This window comes from Xiphophorus hellerii, chromosome 3 (assembly GCF_003331165.1).
Source record: "Xiphophorus hellerii strain 12219 chromosome 3, Xiphophorus_hellerii-4.1, whole genome shotgun sequence".
Lineage (NCBI taxonomy): Eukaryota > Metazoa > Chordata > Actinopteri > Cyprinodontiformes > Poeciliidae > Xiphophorus > Xiphophorus hellerii.
The window spans coordinates 19767591-19788373 of NC_045674.1; the positions used below are offsets into that span (position 1 = coordinate 19767591).

Consider the following 20783-nt stretch of genomic DNA (forward strand, 5'->3'; position numbering starts at 1 on the left):
GAAGCTCAGTCATCCGGGAGGGACTCAGAGTAGAGCCGCTGCTCCTTCACATCGAGAGGAGCCAGTTGAGGTGGCTCGGGCATCTGGTCAGGATGCCTCCTAGACGCCTCCCTGGTGAGGTGTTCCGGGCACGTCCCACCGGGAGGAGGCCCCGGGGAAGACCCAGGACACGCTGGAGGGACTATGTCTCTCGGCTGGCCTGGGAACGCCTCGGGATTCCCCCGGAGGAGCTAGAAGAAGTGGCTGGGGAGAGGGAAGTCTGGGCCTCCCTTCTGAAGCTGCTACCCCCGCGACCCGACCTCGGATAAGCGGAAGAAGATGGATGGATGGATGGATGGATGGATGTACAACATTGCTTTACTGACTGTTGTACAGTGCGTCTGCAAAGTAATTACAGCGCTTTATTTTCTATTTCATTTTATGTTACAGACTTATTCCAGATTGTATTTAATAATCTACTTTCTCAAACTTATACACAGAGACATCTCATTATGACAATGTGGAAAAAGGGTTTTGAGATTTTTGCAAATTAATTAAAAATGGAAAAACAAGAAATCACATATGTAAATATTCACAGCCTTTGTTTAATACTTTGTTGATGCAACCTGCTTAGCTCAACTATCTTTAGGCAGTTTCACCCATTTTTCTTCGCAGTTCTTCTCGAGCTCCAATAGGTTGGATGGGAGATTTATGTGCAACTGTTTTCTGATTTCTCCAGAGATGTTCAATGAAATTCTAGTCTGGACTTTCTGCTCCAGAACGTTCACACAGTGGTTTTGAAGCCACTCCTTTGAGATCTTGGTCATATGTTTTGGGTCTTTGTCCAGCTGAAAAATTAACTATCGCCCCAGTGTAAGGTCAAGGTGCTCTGGAACAGGTTCGCATCCAGGATGTTGCTGTACATTGCTGCATTCATCTTTCCCTCTTCCTCACTAATCTGCCAGTCCTTCTGCTGCAAATAAATCCCATAGCATGATGCTGCCACCACCATGCATCATCACCATGTAGGAATGGCATTGGCCTGGTGATGATTCATGCCTAGTTTCCTCCAAACTTGATGCCTGGCAAACACACCACAGAGTTCAACCTCCAAACTCCAGACAGGCTACCATGTGCCTTTTATTAAGAAGTGGCTTTTATCTGGAAACGCTACCATACCGATTGGTGGAATAACTATATTAATGTGATTTCTTGATTCCAGTAAATTTCCAAAAATCCCAAAATAAAACATACCCACATTGTCATAATGGGGTATTTGTGTGTAAAATTTTGAGGAAAGAGATTAATTTTATTCTAGTTCGGACAAGGCTGTAACTTAACAAAATGTGGAAATAGCGAAAGGGCTGCGAATATTTTCCCGATGCACTGTCGTTATCACTATTCATTTTATACACAATGTGTGACAAGGTGGTGCAGTTCTCAGCATTGGGACCTTGCAGCAAGAAGGTTTTGGATTTAATTGCAAGTCTGGGGTTGTTCAGCAAGAAGATTACATATTCTCTTGTAAATTATTTCTCTCCAGGTATTCTGGCTTCCTGTCAGAATACCTTACTCTAAATTGCTCTTGGGGTTGAGTGTGTCCACGCATGGTTATTTGTCTTTTTGTTGTCCTGTGATGGATGTATGTATGGATGGATGGATGGACGGCCAGTCGTCCATAACATTCTGAACTAAACAAAGAATTCACAATGTTATTATTGTTAAGGAGCCAAACCTGCTTATTAGAAATATCTCATTTTTGCCAGTGACTGCCTTATTTGCTGTGGATGATATATTCGATCTATTTTTTTGTTATTTACAAACAGTTGTGAAAACTAACTATCTTTGTGCTGATAATGTTTCAGGGTATCACAACAGACCACAGAGACACACAATTTAGCCACAATCCCTTACGGAACTACCTTGTGCAACTTTTTGCTCAAGTCTTAACAAAAATGCTCCTCACAATGTGGCAGCAATATTGGAGTTGAACAAAGACTTTAATGGATTGTTTACGCCTTTCCATCTACATTTGGGCCCAACTAATCTGTATTTATACTAAAACAACACACAATCGACCAGGAAAATTATTAACTATTCCATACAACTTTTTTTTTTTTTTTAAATCCTGATGTATCCCTTTAAGAGTTGACTCTAGCACTGAAATGGGGGGAGGAGGATAGAAAGCAGTGGGGGTTGGTTGGGGGAGGTTTGTGTGCCTTTGTCTATTTCTTGCCCCCCAGCGGTAAAATGCAATGACCGCCCCTGCTCACTTTGACCTGTCAAATTCACTGTGGGCTCGGACACAAATGCCGTCCAAGCACGCATGCGCCGTGCGCAGTATTCCGCGCCTTCTGCAGGAGCTGTATGAGCTCCAGGGCTCGGTGATCTTCCTCCTGGCACAGCATCACGTTTGTTCAGCACCGAGCCCAGCTGCCACAGTCGCGGAGCTTCCCCAGAGAGAGACCAGGCTTCGCATGGCTAGATGTCTGCCGAGCCCATTGCTCCTCTCCCTCGCTGCCTTTGTGTTTGTTTTTCGACAGAAAACGCTCCTTTCCCAGTAGCTGGTGAGTATGTTTGGGTGGTTGCTCTGGTCCTGGAGCTCCGCAGCTCTCCACCGCTGGTTGTTTCGTCCCTCTCAGGCCTCCTCCAGAACGTGGTCAGCCTCGTCCTTCCCGTGGTTAGCCTTCACTCTAGCAGCCCCTCCGAGATGCTGGAGGACAACCTAGCGTGAAGGCTAGATGCTAACCTAAACAATTGCCGCAGAGAAAACGGAGCACATTTTTTAGCAGCTCTTCAACTTAAACAGAACAAGTCAGCATTTTATTTACAACACATTTGGCGATAGATTGAAACGTAAATGTGGAAACCTGTTACCTCGGTGCTCCGGGGGTATTACCCTAATTAGCCAGCTAACCTTGCTGCTCGGCACTGTTTATTTTTTTAAGCAGCGTCGATGTGTTGTGTTTCTGCTCACCGTGACTCTCTGACCTGCTTACTTGTCAATTAGCATAGACTTCTGAAACAGAAATGTGAAAATCTAGATGTTTTCTTGGCTGATTTTAAACTAATTCAACTAATGAATGCTTACGCTTTAAGTTTGATTCTGAACGGCCCTTCTGCACATTTTGCTCCGAGGTGTGTTATTATACTCTTACTTCCAATACTTGCACTAGTTTGTTTTTTTTTTTACCCTAAACCGTTTTGTAATAACAAATCAACAAATCTGTGTGTATTTGATTTGGATTTATGTGATAGACCATCACCGTATAGTACATCATTGTAAAGTGGAAGATAAATAATAGATGGTTTCTCAAAAGAAATTTGAAAATTGTGGTTTGCATAAGTATTCAGCTCCCTGCACTCTGATACCTCAACCTAAACTCTCATGCTGGGGAGGGATAGCTGTAATGGCATAAGCAGCCAATAGGCTACGTATGATTGAAAACTTATGGCTCACACCAACCTGAACATACTACACTGCTCAAAAAAATAAAGGGAACACTTAAACAACACAATATAACTCCAAGTAAATCAAACTTCTGTGATTGACAATCAATTTCACCTGCTGTTGTGCAAATGGAATAGACAACAGGTGGAAATTATTGGCAATTAGCAAGACTCACTCAATAAAGGAGTGGTTCTGCAGTTGGGACCACAGACCACTTCTCAGTACCTATGCTGTCTGGCTGATGTTTTGGTCAGTTTTGAATGTTGGTGGTGCTTTCACACTCGTGGTAGCATGAGACGGACTCCACAACCCACACAAGTGGCTCAGGTAGTGCAGCTCATCCAGGATGGCACATCAATGCGAGCTGTGGCAAGAAGGTTTGCTGTGTCTGTCAGCGTAGTGTCCAGAGGCTGGAGGCGCTACCAGGAGACAGGCCAGTACACCAGGAGACGTGGAGGAGGCCGTAGGAGGGCAACAACCCAGCAGCAGGACCGCTACCTCCGCCTTTGTGCAAGAAGGAACAGGAGGAGCACTGCCAGAGCCCTGCAAAATGACCTCCAGCAGGCCACAAATGTGCATGTGTCTGCACAAACGGTTAGAAACCGACTCCATGAGGATGGTATGAGGGCCCGATGTCCACAGATGGGGGTTGTGCTCACAGCCCAACACCGTGCAGGACGCTTGGCATTTGCCAGAGAACACCAGGATTGGCAAATTCGCCACTGGCGCCTTGTGCTGAAAGCAGGTTCACACTGAGCAGGTTCACACTGCAGGTTCACACTGAGCACATGTGACAGACGTGACAGAGTCTGGAGACGCCTTGGAGAGCGGTCTGCTGCCTGCAACATCCTTCAGCATGACCGGTTTGGCAGTGGGTCAGTAATGGTGTGGGGTGGCATTTCTTTGGAGGGCCGCACAGCCCTCCATGTGCTCACCAGAGGTAGCTTGGCTTCCATTAGGTACCGAGATGAGATCCTCAGACCCCTTGTGAGACCATATGCTGGTGCGGTTGGCCCTGGGTTCCTCCTAATGCAGGACAATGCTAGACCTCATGTGGCTGGAGTGTGTCAGCAGTTCCTGCAAGATGAAGGCATTGAAGCTATGGACTGGCCAGCCCGTTCCCCAGACCTGAATCCGATTGAGCACATCTGGGACATCATGTCTCGCTCCATCCACCAACGTCACGTTGCACCACAGACTGTCCAGGAGTTGGCGGATGCTTTAGTCCAGGTCTGGGAGGAGATCCCTGAGGAGACCATCCGCCACCTCATCAGGAGCATGCCCAGGCGTTGTAGGGAGGTCATACAGGCACGTGGAGGCCACACACAATACTGAGCCTCATTTTGACTTGTTTTAAGGACATTATATTAGAGTTGGATCAGCGTGTAGTGTTATTTCACTTTAATTTTGTGTGTGGCTCCAAATCCAGGCCTCCATTGGTTAATAAATTTGATTTCCATTGATGATTTTTGTGTGATTTTGTTGTCAGCACATTCAACTTTGTACAGAACAAAGTATTCAATGAGAATATTTCTTTCATTCAGATCTAGGATGTGTTATTTGAGTGTTCCCTTTATTTTTTTGAGCAGTGTATTTTGATGCATAGTGGTAGCTGCATCATCGCCTGAAGCTGTGGTGAGGTTTGACCTTCCAGCAGAACAGTGACCCTAAAAGAAAAAGCAAAACTTTCAGTCTGCAGATGTGCAAAGCTAGTGTCGACCCTTAAAGACTTGCAGCGTTGCAGTCTCGCTATTTTACACATTAGGAACTCAGAATAATTACAAGTGCACAGTTTGACATGTATATATTTAATAACTTTAAAACTGTGTCATTCTTCCCCAGTTTCACGTAATGCACAACGTTTTGTTGCTCTATCACATGAATATGTTTATGGGTTTTGAATACTTCTGTTTGGAACTTGTCCGTCTAAGCTGAAATAAGCCTGATAGAAATAATTGAAACTGAAATTATTTTTATTTGGGTGTTTAAGGGGTGGAGATGAAGATGAAGACTTTATTCAATGTTTCTCTCTGACATATGAGAATAATAAATTAGAGGAAGAATGGAAAAGTTCATAAGCATTATACCTTAACAGCAAAAGGGAAATACAACAGAAAAAGACATGATTTGCTCTCCTTGAGGAAGAGTGAATGTAGCCACCATGTTTTGTAGTTGAAGCCGAGGTAGATGTGTTCCCAATGGAACTGGGAACTGCAGATCCCAATGGATTGACAGTTTCTGTCCACATCTAAAGATTTCAGACACCCTTCACAAACCTTCTGGCAAAAATAAAATCATAACTCTTAGTAGTCAGATTTACTTTGCTGCTAAAATATTAGAATATTTGCATTCTGTACTTTATCTCTGAAGTACATAAATTGTACTATGAAGCGAGAAATGTTATCAGTTTTTTCTTGGACCTTTTCTAGCTTTTATGGCAACATGAATTGTTTAAGGCAGTGTTCTCGTATTGCAAATTTTATCTGTGTCTCTGCTTCAGCACACCTGGCTCCAGTATAAGCTCAGTAGCAGAGCTCTGCAGAGTGAATCCGTTTTACCATTTAATTAAAGTGTGTAGGACAAGGGACGCATCTAAAAGTTGCAGGACTCCAGCCCTCGAGGAATGGAGTTTCAGACCACTGGAGTACATCCTCGGTGCATTCAAAGCTTACTGAATGCAAAATGAAAAGCGTCAGTGAATAAGCTGTTTGTTAATTAATTTACTAATCAAAGAAAATGTGAATCTTTGGTCTTGATGCAAACAAAGTATGTTTCTTTGTATTAAAGCTGTTGATTACTAATGAGGAAAAAAATAGCTTCTTTTAACTGACAGATTCGTTAGTGTATACCCAGGGTTCTGGCTTTATGAGAGAAAAAAACATAAAGGCTACAGACACTTGCTTTGATGTATAATTTCTCAATTTTCTGTTAGATATAAACTTTTGCAAGTTTTCCCTCAAGGTTGAACAATCAAACAACCAAGCATCCTATTGATTACATCTGATATATGGGCTTACAGAGAATTTTTTAAAATCTGTGTTACATTCTCTTTAAGCATGCTCGTATATAAACTCCATAGTTTCTCAAAAACTTCTCTGCCTTTTCTTTAAAGGAAATCCTGATTTCTGCTGCATGCTGGCTCTTATGTACTCTAATCCGCCATCTTTCCAGCTTTGATTACAGCTCTCATGGAGTCACATGTGATTTTCAACATGTGTGTATGTGGGAAACTAGGATTTCTCTCCAGACCTGATTCTTCAGACACTATCAGATGTTATGTAGGGCTGCGTATTAGAAAGTCTTGCTGTGGCAATAATATTGCGATCATGGCATGTGGCAGTTGTCTTCCTTCTTCTCTTTCTGATCTGTTCTCCCATAACTCTGTGGCCTTTAGCATTCAGGACAAGGTCATTTGTGTCCGGTTTAAGCATCTGCTGTCGTGAGAATCTGTCCAACTAGATAAATATTACATTAGCATAAACAATCCAAGAACATAACAGTTGGAATGTATTAACCAAAAATTATAGCACTACAAACAGTGATGATTCAATGTGCAGTCCTAATGTCATGTAATAAAGCAGCTCAATGATTGAAACAAGGGAAAATAATTGTAGTACACAAAAATATTAATATATTAGATTTTTTTTATTATTATTACATTAAAAAATAGATTGTTCTTTAATTTTCTTTTGTTTATGTAACATATACTATGTCACTTTAAATAAAACTTGATTTTAAAATATAATTTTTTTGTTCAGGAATATGAACTATAACAAAGATAAAATAGTAGAACAGATTACTCCCACGCTAAGACATTTTGACTTAATAAATACGTTAGGAAAATATCTTAAACATAAAGCTGGTCTAACTTTGTACAGATTGATGGCAAGTAATATAGTTTCATTTACATGTTGCAAAGGTTTCAGCGGCTTTGTTGTGTCTCGTGAAGCTTTCTCCACATTCTAGTTGGTCTCAATTCAGTCGAGTGATATCTTCTCCCAGATGGTAGATTAACTCACGACTTGGTGGCACTCTTGACTAGTCGGTAATGATTCTGTAGGCTCCCTTTTAGTATTCCTCCTTCAAAATGATCACCAGCGAAGGGACCAAGACCCTGATGACTCTCTAGCCATTCTTACCGATCGTTGCAGTCTTCCTGTCAGCTAGACTGCAGTTCCTGTTGCCAAGATGGGAAGCAGCTTGTAGGGGAGGCTCTGAGGACTGCTGTGGTGAGGATGGAGGAGGGGAATTTTCTCCTGCCTTAGCCTCCCGAGGAGTTGTTCTCGCTGCAGAGCTTTCTTCATCAGTCATGTGGACTACTAGATATTTAGCACTGCTGTACCACTGATAACCTTTATAGGGGAGCTGCTGATGCTCAGTGGAGATAAATATTTATATTTAGCCTTTTTTCTAAAGCTGCCAATAAGGGATGTGGTGCTTGGTCTCCGCACCACCTCCACAAGTACTTTTCTTGTCGTTTCATTCTCATCCCAAGGAGTCCCACTGCGGTTGTATCATTGATGCATGCAATACACTGGTTTGGGCTGAATTTGGTATCATAGTCATGCGCCATCTCTTCTTGTATTATTGCCTGACATTGTCCTAAATTAAAGGCCTCATAGCTATACTGATGTAAACATGATCGTCAATATACATTCCTGGCATCCTGTTGCATGATTCTGGATGGGATGTATTAGAAAGCAAGTGAACATTTCGGCGTCATTGTGAAGCAGACACAAAGCACAGACTAAAGGATTAGTGACTGGGTCAAAACATCTCCAATACTGCAGCTGCTAAGAGGTGCTTTCTGGCAGGACAATGGACTCTACCACTAAACAAAAAAGGGTTTTATGAGCTTGGACATTGGAGGCCCTGCCTTGCTAGTTGCAAGACTCAAATAATCTACTGTCAATGTTTTAGTGCCAGAGAACAAGTGTTATGTCTGATTTATATAATTCAAGCTGTAATTTTACTGTGATAAAAGGTTTTTGTTTATATTTTACCTAAATTACCCAACCCCTATCTGCACTGTTAAAATTTTTGCAACTAATCTATGGTTACACACCTAAAGGTATATTCCAAAAAAAACTGTCTTCAAGTTACAGAAAGCTCTGACGACTTGGCAGCTTTTGTGACCTTTTTCTTGGGTGGGATGTTGTCAGAAACAAAAACATGCGTATCATGATTGAAACAGTCCATGTTAAGGCATTTCAATACTACAAGATATTAAGATGACAATAGCAGGTGTATTATTGGTATGTAGAATGCATGTTCAATTGGAAGAGATCATCTAACAATTACAGAACTTCTTTCTGATGTGAATATGGGATACACTGATATTGCTACGACAATTTATTCAGAATATATTGTGCAGCCCTAGATCTGTGGTCGCTGTTTATGACCGATTCACTGTCGGAGGTCTTTTACAATCCGGCAGAACTAAAACCACGCCATTTAATGTGATCTTTTTTTAATATTATTATTAAAATTACACTAACTGATCAATTTTAGTGAAACTTGAATACAAAAAAAAAATTCTGAAAAAGCATGGACATAATGGTATATTGTTCAGCAGCAAACCACAGCTAAGAAGAACATGAGGAGTTTAAAATATAATTTTTTTTCATCGTCTGTGACAAAAATGAACTCAAAACCAACTTGTTTGTCCTTGTAGAGATCTGGTTAGAATCTACTGCTGCAGAATATAATTTCTGTAAAAACAAAACCCCCCAAAAAACCTGATGACTCTGCTTATGGCAATTTGGCACAGCTGTCTCTTTAGGTCAGAATCCATCTTCTTCCTCAGGTGCTCTGTGAGGTCAGGTGTTGAAGAAAACGTAGCCAATACACCTGGAAGGCCTGCCAAAGCAGAAGGATTGTAGCAGCTTTTAATTGTTTATATATTTAATGTAGTAAAAAGGAAGTGCTTATTGGTTTCCCTGATTGCAATGACAATATTGTTTCTTTTACCGTTTTTGAAAATGAAATCCCTTACACTGTGGGGGTTTTTTTCTTGTAAGATTTGCAATGTCCAGCTCCTTCTTTGTTACATGTATAGAATATTTTTTAACTTGTAATTAATGGTTCACAGAATAACCCTTTTTATGGACAGAAAATGAATTAAATGATCAATTTAGGGTTGGCAGTGAAAATATTTTCACTCGAAAACATGTTTTATGTTGGTGACATTAATTTGTGTGTGTTTGTGTCTGATTTATAGGAATCCCAAGAGCTTGACCAGAAGACCACGCTTTGCATTGTGACGTTTCACCGCCACAATGCTGGGGTTGCAGGGAAATTCTTCAACGCCCAAAGTGTATCGCTGCGTGGCGTGTTCAGACACCTTCAATGGATTAGCCTCCCTACTGGTACATCAGGCTACTCATGCGAGTGCCGAGCCCAAGAGCTCTACCCCCCCTCCAGCACGGCCTAACAACAGTCTGGTGGAAAGCCAGGTTACGAATGATGTCCCAGCTATTGAAAAGCCTGTTTCATTGGCTCATCTGTCTGACAGCCCTGCAAATTCTTTCTACATTTGTGATTGTGGGGATGAATTTCTAGACTTCCATCTCATGCTGGAGCATAAACGTTCACATGTCCGTCAGCGACAGCAACCTGTGGAGGATAATGTTTCCCTGCTTGATGGAACAGGGAATAACCATGTCTTTTCAGCCCAAAAAACATCTTTCGCCCCCGTTCTAGAGGCAGGTTTAGACCTCAGCTCCCCCTCCACTTCCAAGTCCTCAGGCTCTGAGGTACCCACATCAAATGCACTTTCAAGAGATGTGGCCTTGGAAGACAGTGTTGCCATGGTAACCCCTCCTCATGGCCAGCACACACCCCCTCAAGATGTCAGTGTGAAACCAATTGAGGGCATGTCTACCACAGGAGAGCCTTTGCCAGAGAGCAAAGAAGACATGGATTTGGAGGAGAACACCAATTCTGTCTCACTCTCTGATCAGCTGGAAAATGTGCAAAAAAACAACATCCTCATGAAGCTGTTGGCTTCTGCGTATCAGAACTGCTTACCGTCTTCCGATTCTGAGAATGAAAGCAAACACAATGTCATCCCAAAGCAGGAAGACATTCCTATTGATATAAGCCCAGTAGCTAAAGCCGAAGCATCTCAGAACAATGATCTCTCCATTGTCCAGATGAGGCGGCTGCTTGTTAAACCTGGAATAAAGACAAAGGCCCCACCCATCAGCAGAGTTCTGGCTTCAAGTAGGAAGAGAGTCGTTTCTCTTACTAAGACTATGTCTCCTGTTGTGGTTCTGGAGACCCGCCAAAAGCTCATGGATCCAACTTTAAAAGGGCTTTATGGAAGATATCAATGTGGCCGCTGTCGTAAGGTCTTTCCAAACTTGGACAGATTGACAGAGCATCATTTTTTGCACAAAAAAGAAAGGATTAAATGTTGCCGCCGTTGCAAACAGCTCATTATTGGACGGCTGCCTTTTTCTGACAATCACGTCTGCGTTCAGATGAGAAACAACTGGCCAGCAAAGAATCTTCAAAACAAATCGCCCTTTGGCTCCAAAATGGTGCCATTTCATAGTCTGAGCAATGCCAAAAAGGTTTACTTCTGTCCGTTGTGCAAAAACAGTTATGCTCGAAGGTGGAACCTTAAAACACACAGGTGTCACGGTGCTAAGTCGGGCGTCCAGGGTCAGGTTAGTCCTTCATTTCAGAGAATGTCAACGCTGACGTCAAACCTTGGTGCCCAGATGGCAATAGTCGAGGATGCAAATGAAGGATTTAAGACTGTCTCTGTGGGAACTGAAGCTGGTGCTCACATCAAAGTTGAGGGGACTTCTCAAGATTCAGGGCTGTCTGCAGTTTCACAGTTGGCTTGGATGCCTCCTGCAAGAACTTTCCCCCCATTTTCCTTAAAAGCCTCCATGATCGATTCGCTTCAGGACCCTTCACTGGCTTCCCTCGAGGAAGAAGATGAAAACTGGAAAATGGAGGAGAGTAACAGGGAAAACGGCAACGAGGGGCAGTGGACAATCCCGTTAGATGATGAGATTCAGATGCTCAGTTCCACCAACAAACTTGGCAACAACAGACACCTGACTCAGTCTGGATCTGTCGAATACACAGAGATACCCCCCCATGCTCTGCCCTACTTTGTCAGAGAAGGAGTAAGGCGTTACCCTTGTAGCAGGTGTCACAAAACCTACAGTAAAGCGTCGACTTTGAGACGCCACCTGCTGCTCTGTGGAGTCAGGCCACCTGGGTTTGGGACTGTAGCTCAGAGTCAGCCTCACCGTGCCACACCTCTAAACACCACTAACATGAAACCGATGTTTTCCTGCTTTGTCTGTGGGAGGGCCTTCAACCGCAAAGACAACATGATGACCCACAGGAAGAGATGTCAACTGAAGCGAACAATGTCTGGTCTGGATGGAGGGATCATGCTGCAGGGCTTGCAAGGCGACACGCCAGCTGATGGTCAGATCCAGGAGGAGAACAGTGCTGGAAACTGGGGCATCATGTCTCTGCCATCTGTGCTCCCAAGGAGGGTGACGTGCGAGTGTGGGGTGGGATTTACATCCCCAAGGCTCCTCCTAGAGCATCTACAGAAGCATGCACAAGAGTCTTACACATGTCCAACCTGCGGAGAGACCGTTAATTCCTGGGCTGACTATGAGGTTCACCTGCAAATCCACATGCATCCTCAGCACAAGCTGGCAAAGGGACACCGATCGCAGCCTCTTTTACTAAGACTGCAGCAGCCACAGCCCACCCAGTCAGTGCTTCCACCACTGCAGAAACCGCCACGCTCAGAGCCATCCCAACACCTACATCTGCTCTCTGTAAAAAAGGGGCAGCGGATTGTGTGCACCCGGTGCGGGAATAGTTTTGCCACCCGCTGTTCCCTTCGTAGGCACATATCCTGGAATCGCTGCAAAGGCATGCGGGCCGTGAACCCCCCCACAAATCCACCTAAAACCTTCCACTGCTCTCACTGCAACTCTGACTTCCCCAACAGCATCAGCCTTGTGTTCCACCAGAGGAACGGCGCATGCAAACCTGCCATCAAGCCCGTCCGCTGCCCTGTTTGTTTTCGCTGGTTTGGCACCATGGACAGTCTGCAGAAACACCTGCTCACTCACAAGCAGTCCGACTCGTTCCGCTGCGACGTGTGTCAGGGAACGTACCGGAGCCTCAAGTCACTCAAGAATCACCGTAGGAGGATTCATCGCATTCTGATCGGACAGCCAAAGTCAAAGCCGACTGCCGAATGCCATCTGGATTTAACTGACTGAAGGTCTCTCATAAAAATTGTGTGTATAAAAAGTGTCCATTTTTATATTTTTTTTTGTTCTTTTCATAATTTCAGATAATTTTCACTTTGCAGAGTCTAAGGTACTGGAGGGCAAATTCGTAAGCTGTTTTAGAAAAACTTTTAGAAGTTATTTTAGCTTGCAGCTGCTTATAAATTAACTTTGTCAGAGTGTACATTTTAGGTTTGAATTTAATCCCTGCCATTCATTAACCTTTTGAGTCTGTAAATTATTCCATAACTACTTAATAATCAAAATTCGTTCACGTTTGGTGATGTAGCTTCTTGTTGTTCTTGATGTTAATAAACATACAAGGGTGTGCAATGTCTTGAGTGTATTTTTAGTTCTGATACATTGATTTAAGGTAAAACATTTTTTAAAAGTATCATTTTTTTTAATATTCTTAAAAATGCAAGTTAAATTCATGAGGTTTGACTTGACTTAATATACACTTCTTAGCACACTACAGCAATTAATAGAAGCTTAACACTTAAACTCAGTACAACCCACATAGGGTAACAGGTCTTAAGTGTAAATTTGCATTTCAAGTCATGTATTTTTATTTTTTATTTTTTTCTTCCCCTCAAGGTTTGTATCCTTAAAATGTGTGGAGCGGTAATAAAGATGCAGCAGAAAAAATGAATGTACTTCACTGTCTTCATTACAAAGTGTCAGGTCTTTAAATTAGAATTTTGTAGATGAAATAATTCATGTTTTGAGTAGTTAAAAAATGTGGTTTAGGGATTTAATATGAAACTAAACGTATTGCAGTTGCTGCATCTAATTTTTACTTGGTGTGAAAAAAAAAGCTTAATCTGTTGCAAAATTTGAAGCCAAATGTTTTAACTTACCAAAAACATGCATTTATAATCTGCGTTGAACATGCCTTTAACAGTAAATCCCCTGAATGTTGCCTGTACTAAAAACGTCTATTTGGGTGACACAAAAAACTAAATTGTCTGGTATTTGTTGCGATCTAATTTACATACATTCAAATTGTATTTCTACACAGTTTTGTGTGATAGGAAGACACCTGACTGAGCTCTGGAAATAAGTAACAATTTGTTTTTCTATTTGTTTAGGTTGGGATTTCACAATTAAGAAGTGAAAGAGAAAGGTACATGATTGTCAATTTTCTAGAAACTAAATTTTAAGAGTTTTAAATTCATATGTACCTACATATTTATATTTTAAGTGGTTAAAAGGAAATGTAGATCTAGTACACATATATCATCAATAACCATTTCTTACACCTTCATCTGTTATGAATATGAAAGGTGTTCAATGATTGGAAGGAACAGTTTTTAAGATTTTACAATGGGCTTATATCTCTATCTCATTTTATTTAGTTAGTGGATGTCACGCAAAAATAATAAAAAAATTTCCTCAAAGATTTTTTTGTTACCAAAGGATGCTTTACAGTATTTAGACACGTTTTCTCAGTCACAAGTCACCCTTGAAAGAAGGAGGAAGTTCTTCAGCCGATAGGGGGCGGTAAAGCCAAGAAAACCCGGATGTGGATGTAGAAGAAAATACGTTTCCCCCCCCCCCCTCTCTCGTTATTCGGATTGATTTGGAGGGCTAACTATCTGCTACTTGTTAGTGTGTAACACCGGCAAGTGGGCCAAGTTCTTACTGTTTCCGGAAACAACAGAGGACAAGCTTTTTTACTGTTTCAATCCAAAGATATGACACATTTTTGAGTGACGTTAACCTGAAGGTAAGGCGGTGGTAGCATCCGTGGTCTGTTTGATGCTAATGTTAGCATTGCAGGCTAATAGCAAGACAAGCCCGCGTTTAACAAAGTAAGGCGGCGAGTCGATTAAATGTTTAATGTTGCAGGATTTCTTTTTTTCGCGTTATTACAGCGAATTATGTTCAAATACTCTTCTAGGGTTCCAGTGGAAACCTGTTTAGTACATTGTAATTATTTAGACGAATAGTTCAATCGGTGTTCGTGAGTTGTATAATTTTTTGGGGGGTGATATGCAACACCATATTTAGAAAAGTACCCAAAGCCATTTTCTGAAATTATTAATGTTTATTATCTTGAATATTCATTTTTGCATTTTTGTAAATAGCGGGAAATGATAATTAAACTATTAAAAATGAAGGCTTCCCAGTTTTACCCAGCACTGAATTTAGTATCTTGAAGTTTGATTTTTCAAGAATGATTTAAGTGACAGACCTGAAACAAAAGAAAGGAATCCGTTGGAGTTACTATTAATGTTTATGTAGAAAAAAAACCATAGGAAGGGAGAAGGCAATGGTGTTATATGGGACATTAAGATCAAGGACGTGTATTTTTCTAATCTCCAATTAACTCAAATTCGAAGGTGTCTTCAAATACGTTTACAAGCAATGGTCTAGAATTTGTGTTAGAAATCAGGAATTAAGTAGGTATGGTGGGTTTTTGTCATTTTATTAAGAAAATATGCAATTCTATTGGTGAATGCTGCGATAACGACACAATACAACTGAAATGAGCAAAAACCAGGTGCGAGATTCCTTCTGCTTATGATTTATAGTGAGCAAGGATCCCAGATATTTGAGTCCATCTAGCTACTGAAAAATATACAACTATTTCTATTCTAATAACAATGTTTTATTTAAAATGATGCTTTTAGTTTATATCTATTGTCTTGGTATTAACATTTACTTGTGATTTACTTGTGATTTCTTTATTACTGTGCCACCTCACTAACTCTACCATTTTTATGCTACGTTAAACAACAAACCTCACTTCTCGCCTAATTACTGCTGAAGATGGGCACCAGCTCCACCTGCTAGGAGTCACGGGATAAACAACAGATAGATGATTTGACAAGTGTCACCAAATGTATTACAGGCATACACGGACTATTCTTAAATAATTGGCAGACATTTAATGCAGTCCAGACAGTTCTACTCATCTAGCATATGTTTTTTTTTATTGTAACAGTAAATATGCAATATCTTCTGCAGGATTATTTTGTGTGTCAAAACAGACAGTTTTAATAAAAAGAGAATTAAATGATCTAAGGTCACGTGTGTGGGTTTCAAAACACGGCTACTGTGTTTAAAAAGCTACAATTTTGGTTTCATTTATGTTCCTGAGTTTACTTTAAAACCTGAAATGTTACACTGAGCCGGTGAAATAAACAGAAATTGTTAAAAAAAAAAAAAAACAATTTACTGAATATGAACATTACCTAAGCTAAGAAAGCATGTGTTCTCCTTCTGAGTTGTTCTTTCACTTAAAGTTAAGTGAACTTTAACAACCCAACAGGAAGGTGGAGTAAAGAAAATCTTATCAGGTAAAACAGTTTTATCAGACCAACATTTTAACAATTGGAAATTTGACACCCTTTCTTTTATAGATATCTGGGGAACAAAATTAGCCAATGATTTTCTGTGTATGTTTATCAGTGGAAATGCTAAAAATTAGGTAAGGTAAGGTAAATCTTTATTGTCATTGTCACAAGGACAACAAAATTCAAAAGGCGCCACCAGTCAGTGCATATGCTTAAAAACAAAAAATAACTGTCTCACAATTCACACACAATGTAAGAATTAACAAATAACTGGTAAAAAAAACAAAAACTAATAAATAAGAACAGCCACATTCTCACATACATCATTTATGATGATTAATGGTTGTTTTCGATTGCATTTAGTTTTGTTATTGCTATCGGGTAAAAACTGTCTCTGAGACGGTTGGTTCTTGTTCTGATTGCTCTGTATCTTCTGCCTGAAGGCAGCAGTGTGAACAGAGAATGTCCGGGGTGAGAAGTGTCCTTTGTGATGTGTTGTGCTTTTCTTAGACAGCGGTCGCTGTGCAAGTCCTCCAGTGAGGGTAGAGGGCAGCATGTGTTTTTTAGTGGACAGGGTGAAGCCAGGAGCATAATCAACAATCCAGCTTATGGAGCAAAAGCACCAGCAGTAGACCCGTTGATCTAAATATGTTTATTGTTTTTTATGGACGACAATCGACCTGCATGGAGTTACAGCAACAGGTTGTAGTAAATAAGCCAGTTATAAATGACAACGGGTGTCATTAGCTAATGTATGTGCTTAAAGAAATGTGAAAGATTTCAAGAGAAGGAGCTGAAGACTAGCAGAAAAAAGACCCCCAAAAAATCATCAATTTTAATTTCCTTGACCAGAGGCCTTTTTTAAGACAAATTTGGGCTGATCTTCCCTTTTGACTTTTGATAACTCCAGTTGACTGTAGACAAAACATATAGTTTCATGGTCGAATTCGAAAACAAAAATGTACATTATCATATTTTATTAAAGCCAAAGCAACAATTGCTTTACTTTTCATACATGGATTTAAGCAAAAATGTAGAAAATATGTGTAGCTGCCTCCTTTCAGCAGCTGACCATCAGCATTTCATTTCTTTGCTGCTTTCAAACTGCAACTATTTAAAATTCTACTATGCAAAAATACAGAAACTTAGCCGCATTATCCTCGATTAAAACTAAAGAAATTTTCCAAGTGGGCTCAAATGGAGCCAATTTAGTAATAGTAGTTGGTACCTCTTATATTTGTTTTGTTTCTCGCATTGGAAAAAAACATCTTGATCTTTAAGACTAAAGTGAAAATATTCTGTCCTGAAAAAGCAAAAGTGGGTCTTTTTGGAAGATGTGCATCTTGTTACAGTCAACATAAACCTACCCCAGGATTACACATAAAGAACACATTGACTGTCACATATGATGGTGGTAGCATCATGATCTGGGGTTGATCTGCTGCTTTTGGGCTTGGATACATTGTAAATTATTTTGTAATAGAAAATCTTGAGGGGTAATATTTGGCAAACACAACCAGCATACTAACTATGAGTGATATAAAATACACAAAATAAAGGTTTTAAATAAAGTCCGGACTAAACTTTGAATAAAAGGCTTTTTGTATTTACTTGTCTCTTAAAATAATTTCATTAACTAAACAGTAATGTGTAAAAAGTAAGCCAAAAGGTTAGAGGGCAGGATCAGATAAGTTTATATTTTTGTCTACTTGATTTTCAAACAAATAGTTATCTTGTATTTGCATTGTGAATGGGAATATGTGTAAAATAAATAAGCTATGTTAAACGTGTAACAAATGAGCAAAAAAGTAAAAGAAAAAAATTATACGGGGGGAAATACTTTTCCGTAGTTGTGTAACTTAAAAAGCAAAAGATGCAAACTAAAGCTGTATTGTTATTTTTGACGTGCATTAATTATCTGTTTGACTTTACAGGAAAGGTGTTCTTGCAGACTCCACATCAGCTGTGATCGCACACGTATGCCCAGCCTGATCATGGAGCGCAAGAGAAAAATCCTGCAGAGCATCCTCGAGGATGGCAACACCATAGACCTAACAAACTCGGGCCACTTCTGCTTCAGCTGCGAGCAGATCTTTGCCAATCAGAAATGCCTCGAGGAGCACATGTGTCCCCTGGCGAGTTTCATCTGCTCCTGTGGAACGGAGTTTACCGAGTACAAAGACATGCTGGAGCACAGCACGACACACGAACCTGGGCATCAAGTGCTCGATCATAAAACGATCCGAAAGCGAAGGATCGAGAAGTACAGGGAAGAGGAGGAGAAGCTGAAAAGGTTGCAGGAAGGTGAGGTTGTCTGGAAGGCACCTAATGAGGGCAGTGTACCCTCAGTTTCCAAACTTCAAGTACCCAATTCTTCAGGTCTCGCTTCTTGTGTTCCTCCACAAACAGCGCAGATTCCACAAGTGCCTGAGTTGCTTTCAAACCCTCTCCCCCAAGCTGCAGCCGTGCAGAACATCTTCGCAGATGTTGGTGCACCAACTGTGGACCTTTGGACGCTTTATCAGCCCGTTGTACTGTTGCAAACAATGACAAATTTCAGAAAGACACAGCTATACACTTGTGGTAAATGTGAGCAGGGGTTCATGTCAAAGGTGGCCCTAATTTCCCACCACAGCTCGCATGTGGCAGATAAAGTCTCCGGCTGCATAGGATGCGGGTTGCTACTGTCGAGCAAAAAGCTAGTGCCTCGATTTCACATTTGCAACTCCAGCTATCAGAGCAAGTATCGACTCATTACCGCGAAACCGTTGAGTTACAAGCCCCGAAGTGGAGCCAGTCCTAAAAAGAATCAGCCTTCCCGTCCACCTCAGGTTGCTTTCGCTCAGCAGCTGGAAAACCAAAATCCAAGTGAAGCTGGAAAGAGGAGTCGGCTACTTCTGGCCGCGGTCGCAAAGAAGAATCAGAACATCAGAACATACAACAATAACGCCAACCGAGTACCGACCATCACTGCTCCTTTGCAGTTGAAGAGTCAGAATGCCACGGCGTCCAAGCCTTACTCTGGTGTTTCCATCACAGCGAAGACTCCAAACACCGGCGCGTTCAGTCCAGGCGCTCAGAGGGATCGCGTCAGTCCTGCTGCGGTGCAGAAGGCGTCTGAGGACCCCTCGTTGCAGAGCAACTTCACCTGTCGGGTCTGTCATCTTCCGTTTGAAAGCTCCCAGCGGCTCCAGAGGCACAAGTGTGTCAAGGCCCAGGAGTTCATGGCGAAGCACATGATTGGTGGCAAACGAGATTACAAAATTGTAAAGGTAACACCAAGCGCCCCGCAAATGAACGGTGAGAGGAAGCTGGGATTTCCCCCTGCCGCCAGCATAAAGAAGCCCCAACACACGCCTGTCATCACCCCCGTCAACGGAGGCGCAGGAGGGGAGTCTGATGATGACTGTTTCATTGTTGAGAGTGGACCTGAAAAACCCGCTGAGATGATTTATCAAGTAACCTCATCAGTCCCCATAAAGAGTTGACTAGTGGTGTAGTGCGGCACATTATGTTTGCATGTCACTGTTTTATGTTGATTGCCAAAAATCAACGTATTTCATCACACGGGGACTACATTCTTCTGAGCTTTCCTCAAACTGCTTTAGGAGTAGGGAATAGTGGTTCAAATGCTTCTTTCATAAGCCAGCTATCTTTTTCTAATAAAGTAAATATTCATGTAGACTGTTCAGGAGTTTGAAATTGCTGCCCCTCGAAATGGGAATTTGTGTAAATTAAGTTCCTCTTCATGATATATGTGCATGGTTCATCCACTGTAGATGGGGAAACCAGGTACTGTGTAAAAGTTTTGTTTTCAATCAGGTTTTTAGTCGGGTGAGTTTGTTGTTGAAGCTGTGGGACTGAAACCTTTATTCCTTGTGTGTTCCTACCAGCTTTGTTGGAGTTTATGAATACAGTATATGATGTAATAAAGTATATTTTCAAACTTGTTTTCTTATTTTCTTCTTGGAAATATGGAAATTGTATTGGCAAGGCTTTCTAATAAAAACATAATACAGACAAGCCCAAAATTATTCACACTGCTGACAGATTTAAGCACAAAGAATTTTAAATTTTGCCAACATGTTTCCTCTGACTTGAAGTACTTTTACCAGTTTGGAGTGGGCCAGCCATCGCCCAATTTGAGTGTGATTTGTGGGGAATACTTTAGGTTAGGGTGATGGTCAGGAGGCCCTCCAACCCCAAAGAGTTGAGTCTCATCACCAAAGATAAACTTTGGGAACATGTAAAACGCTCTTCAGCAATTATAAGGATTTGATTGCTGTAATGCCAATGAATGGTTTATTATAAAGGGCATAGATAATCATTGTCATGCCATTTATCATTAAAATGTAAATAAAAACATTTTTTTACAGTTTCATCTTTTGAGTGTTTCATTTGCTGTCACAAACATACTCCATTGCATGATCATTCTATTATAGACATGAATAATTTTGGGCTTAACTGTTTGTACACAGTTAATCTAAATTTGTCCAGATGCCAGAAGAATAGTAAAATGGGTGTTTTCCAAAATTCCGACTTTGAAGTAAATATCAGCAGGGTTTATACCTTGAGGACAGGTAATTAAACGCTTTTGTTGTCAAATGTTCAGAAATATCTTTCTACAAATCTAACCTGTTCGTTTTTTAAAAACTGTATGTTTATAATAGCTCAATTATTTAAGTGCCGGAGCTTTTAAGTGAGATTTGTAATAGCTGCTGTTGTGCCTCAGTTCTCTTGTCCACTCACATTTCGGAATAACCCCAACCC

General features: G+C 41.1%; 2 protein-coding genes across 2 annotated transcripts; both read left to right on the plus strand.

The window, feature by feature from the left end:
* The first annotated feature begins 399 nt into the window (after window positions 1-399).
* LOC116717542 (uncharacterized) lies at window positions 400-13363 on the plus strand. The gene is made up of 2 exons (XM_032559009.1): window positions 400-2546; window positions 9651-13363. The coding sequence occupies exon 2, from the start codon at window positions 9709-9711 to the stop codon at window positions 12700-12702; it is 2994 nt and encodes a 997-aa protein (XP_032414900.1). The 5' UTR covers window positions 400-2546; window positions 9651-9708; the 3' UTR covers window positions 12703-13363.
* An 880-nt stretch (window positions 13364-14243) lies between these two features.
* On the plus strand, window positions 14244-19964 carry LOC116717766 (uncharacterized). The gene is made up of 2 exons (XM_032559362.1): window positions 14244-14440; window positions 17948-19964. The coding sequence occupies exon 2, from the start codon at window positions 17993-17995 to the stop codon at window positions 19499-19501; it is 1509 nt and encodes a 502-aa protein (XP_032415253.1). The 5' UTR covers window positions 14244-14440; window positions 17948-17992; the 3' UTR covers window positions 19502-19964.
* The last annotated feature ends 819 nt before the right edge of the window (window positions 19965-20783 follow it).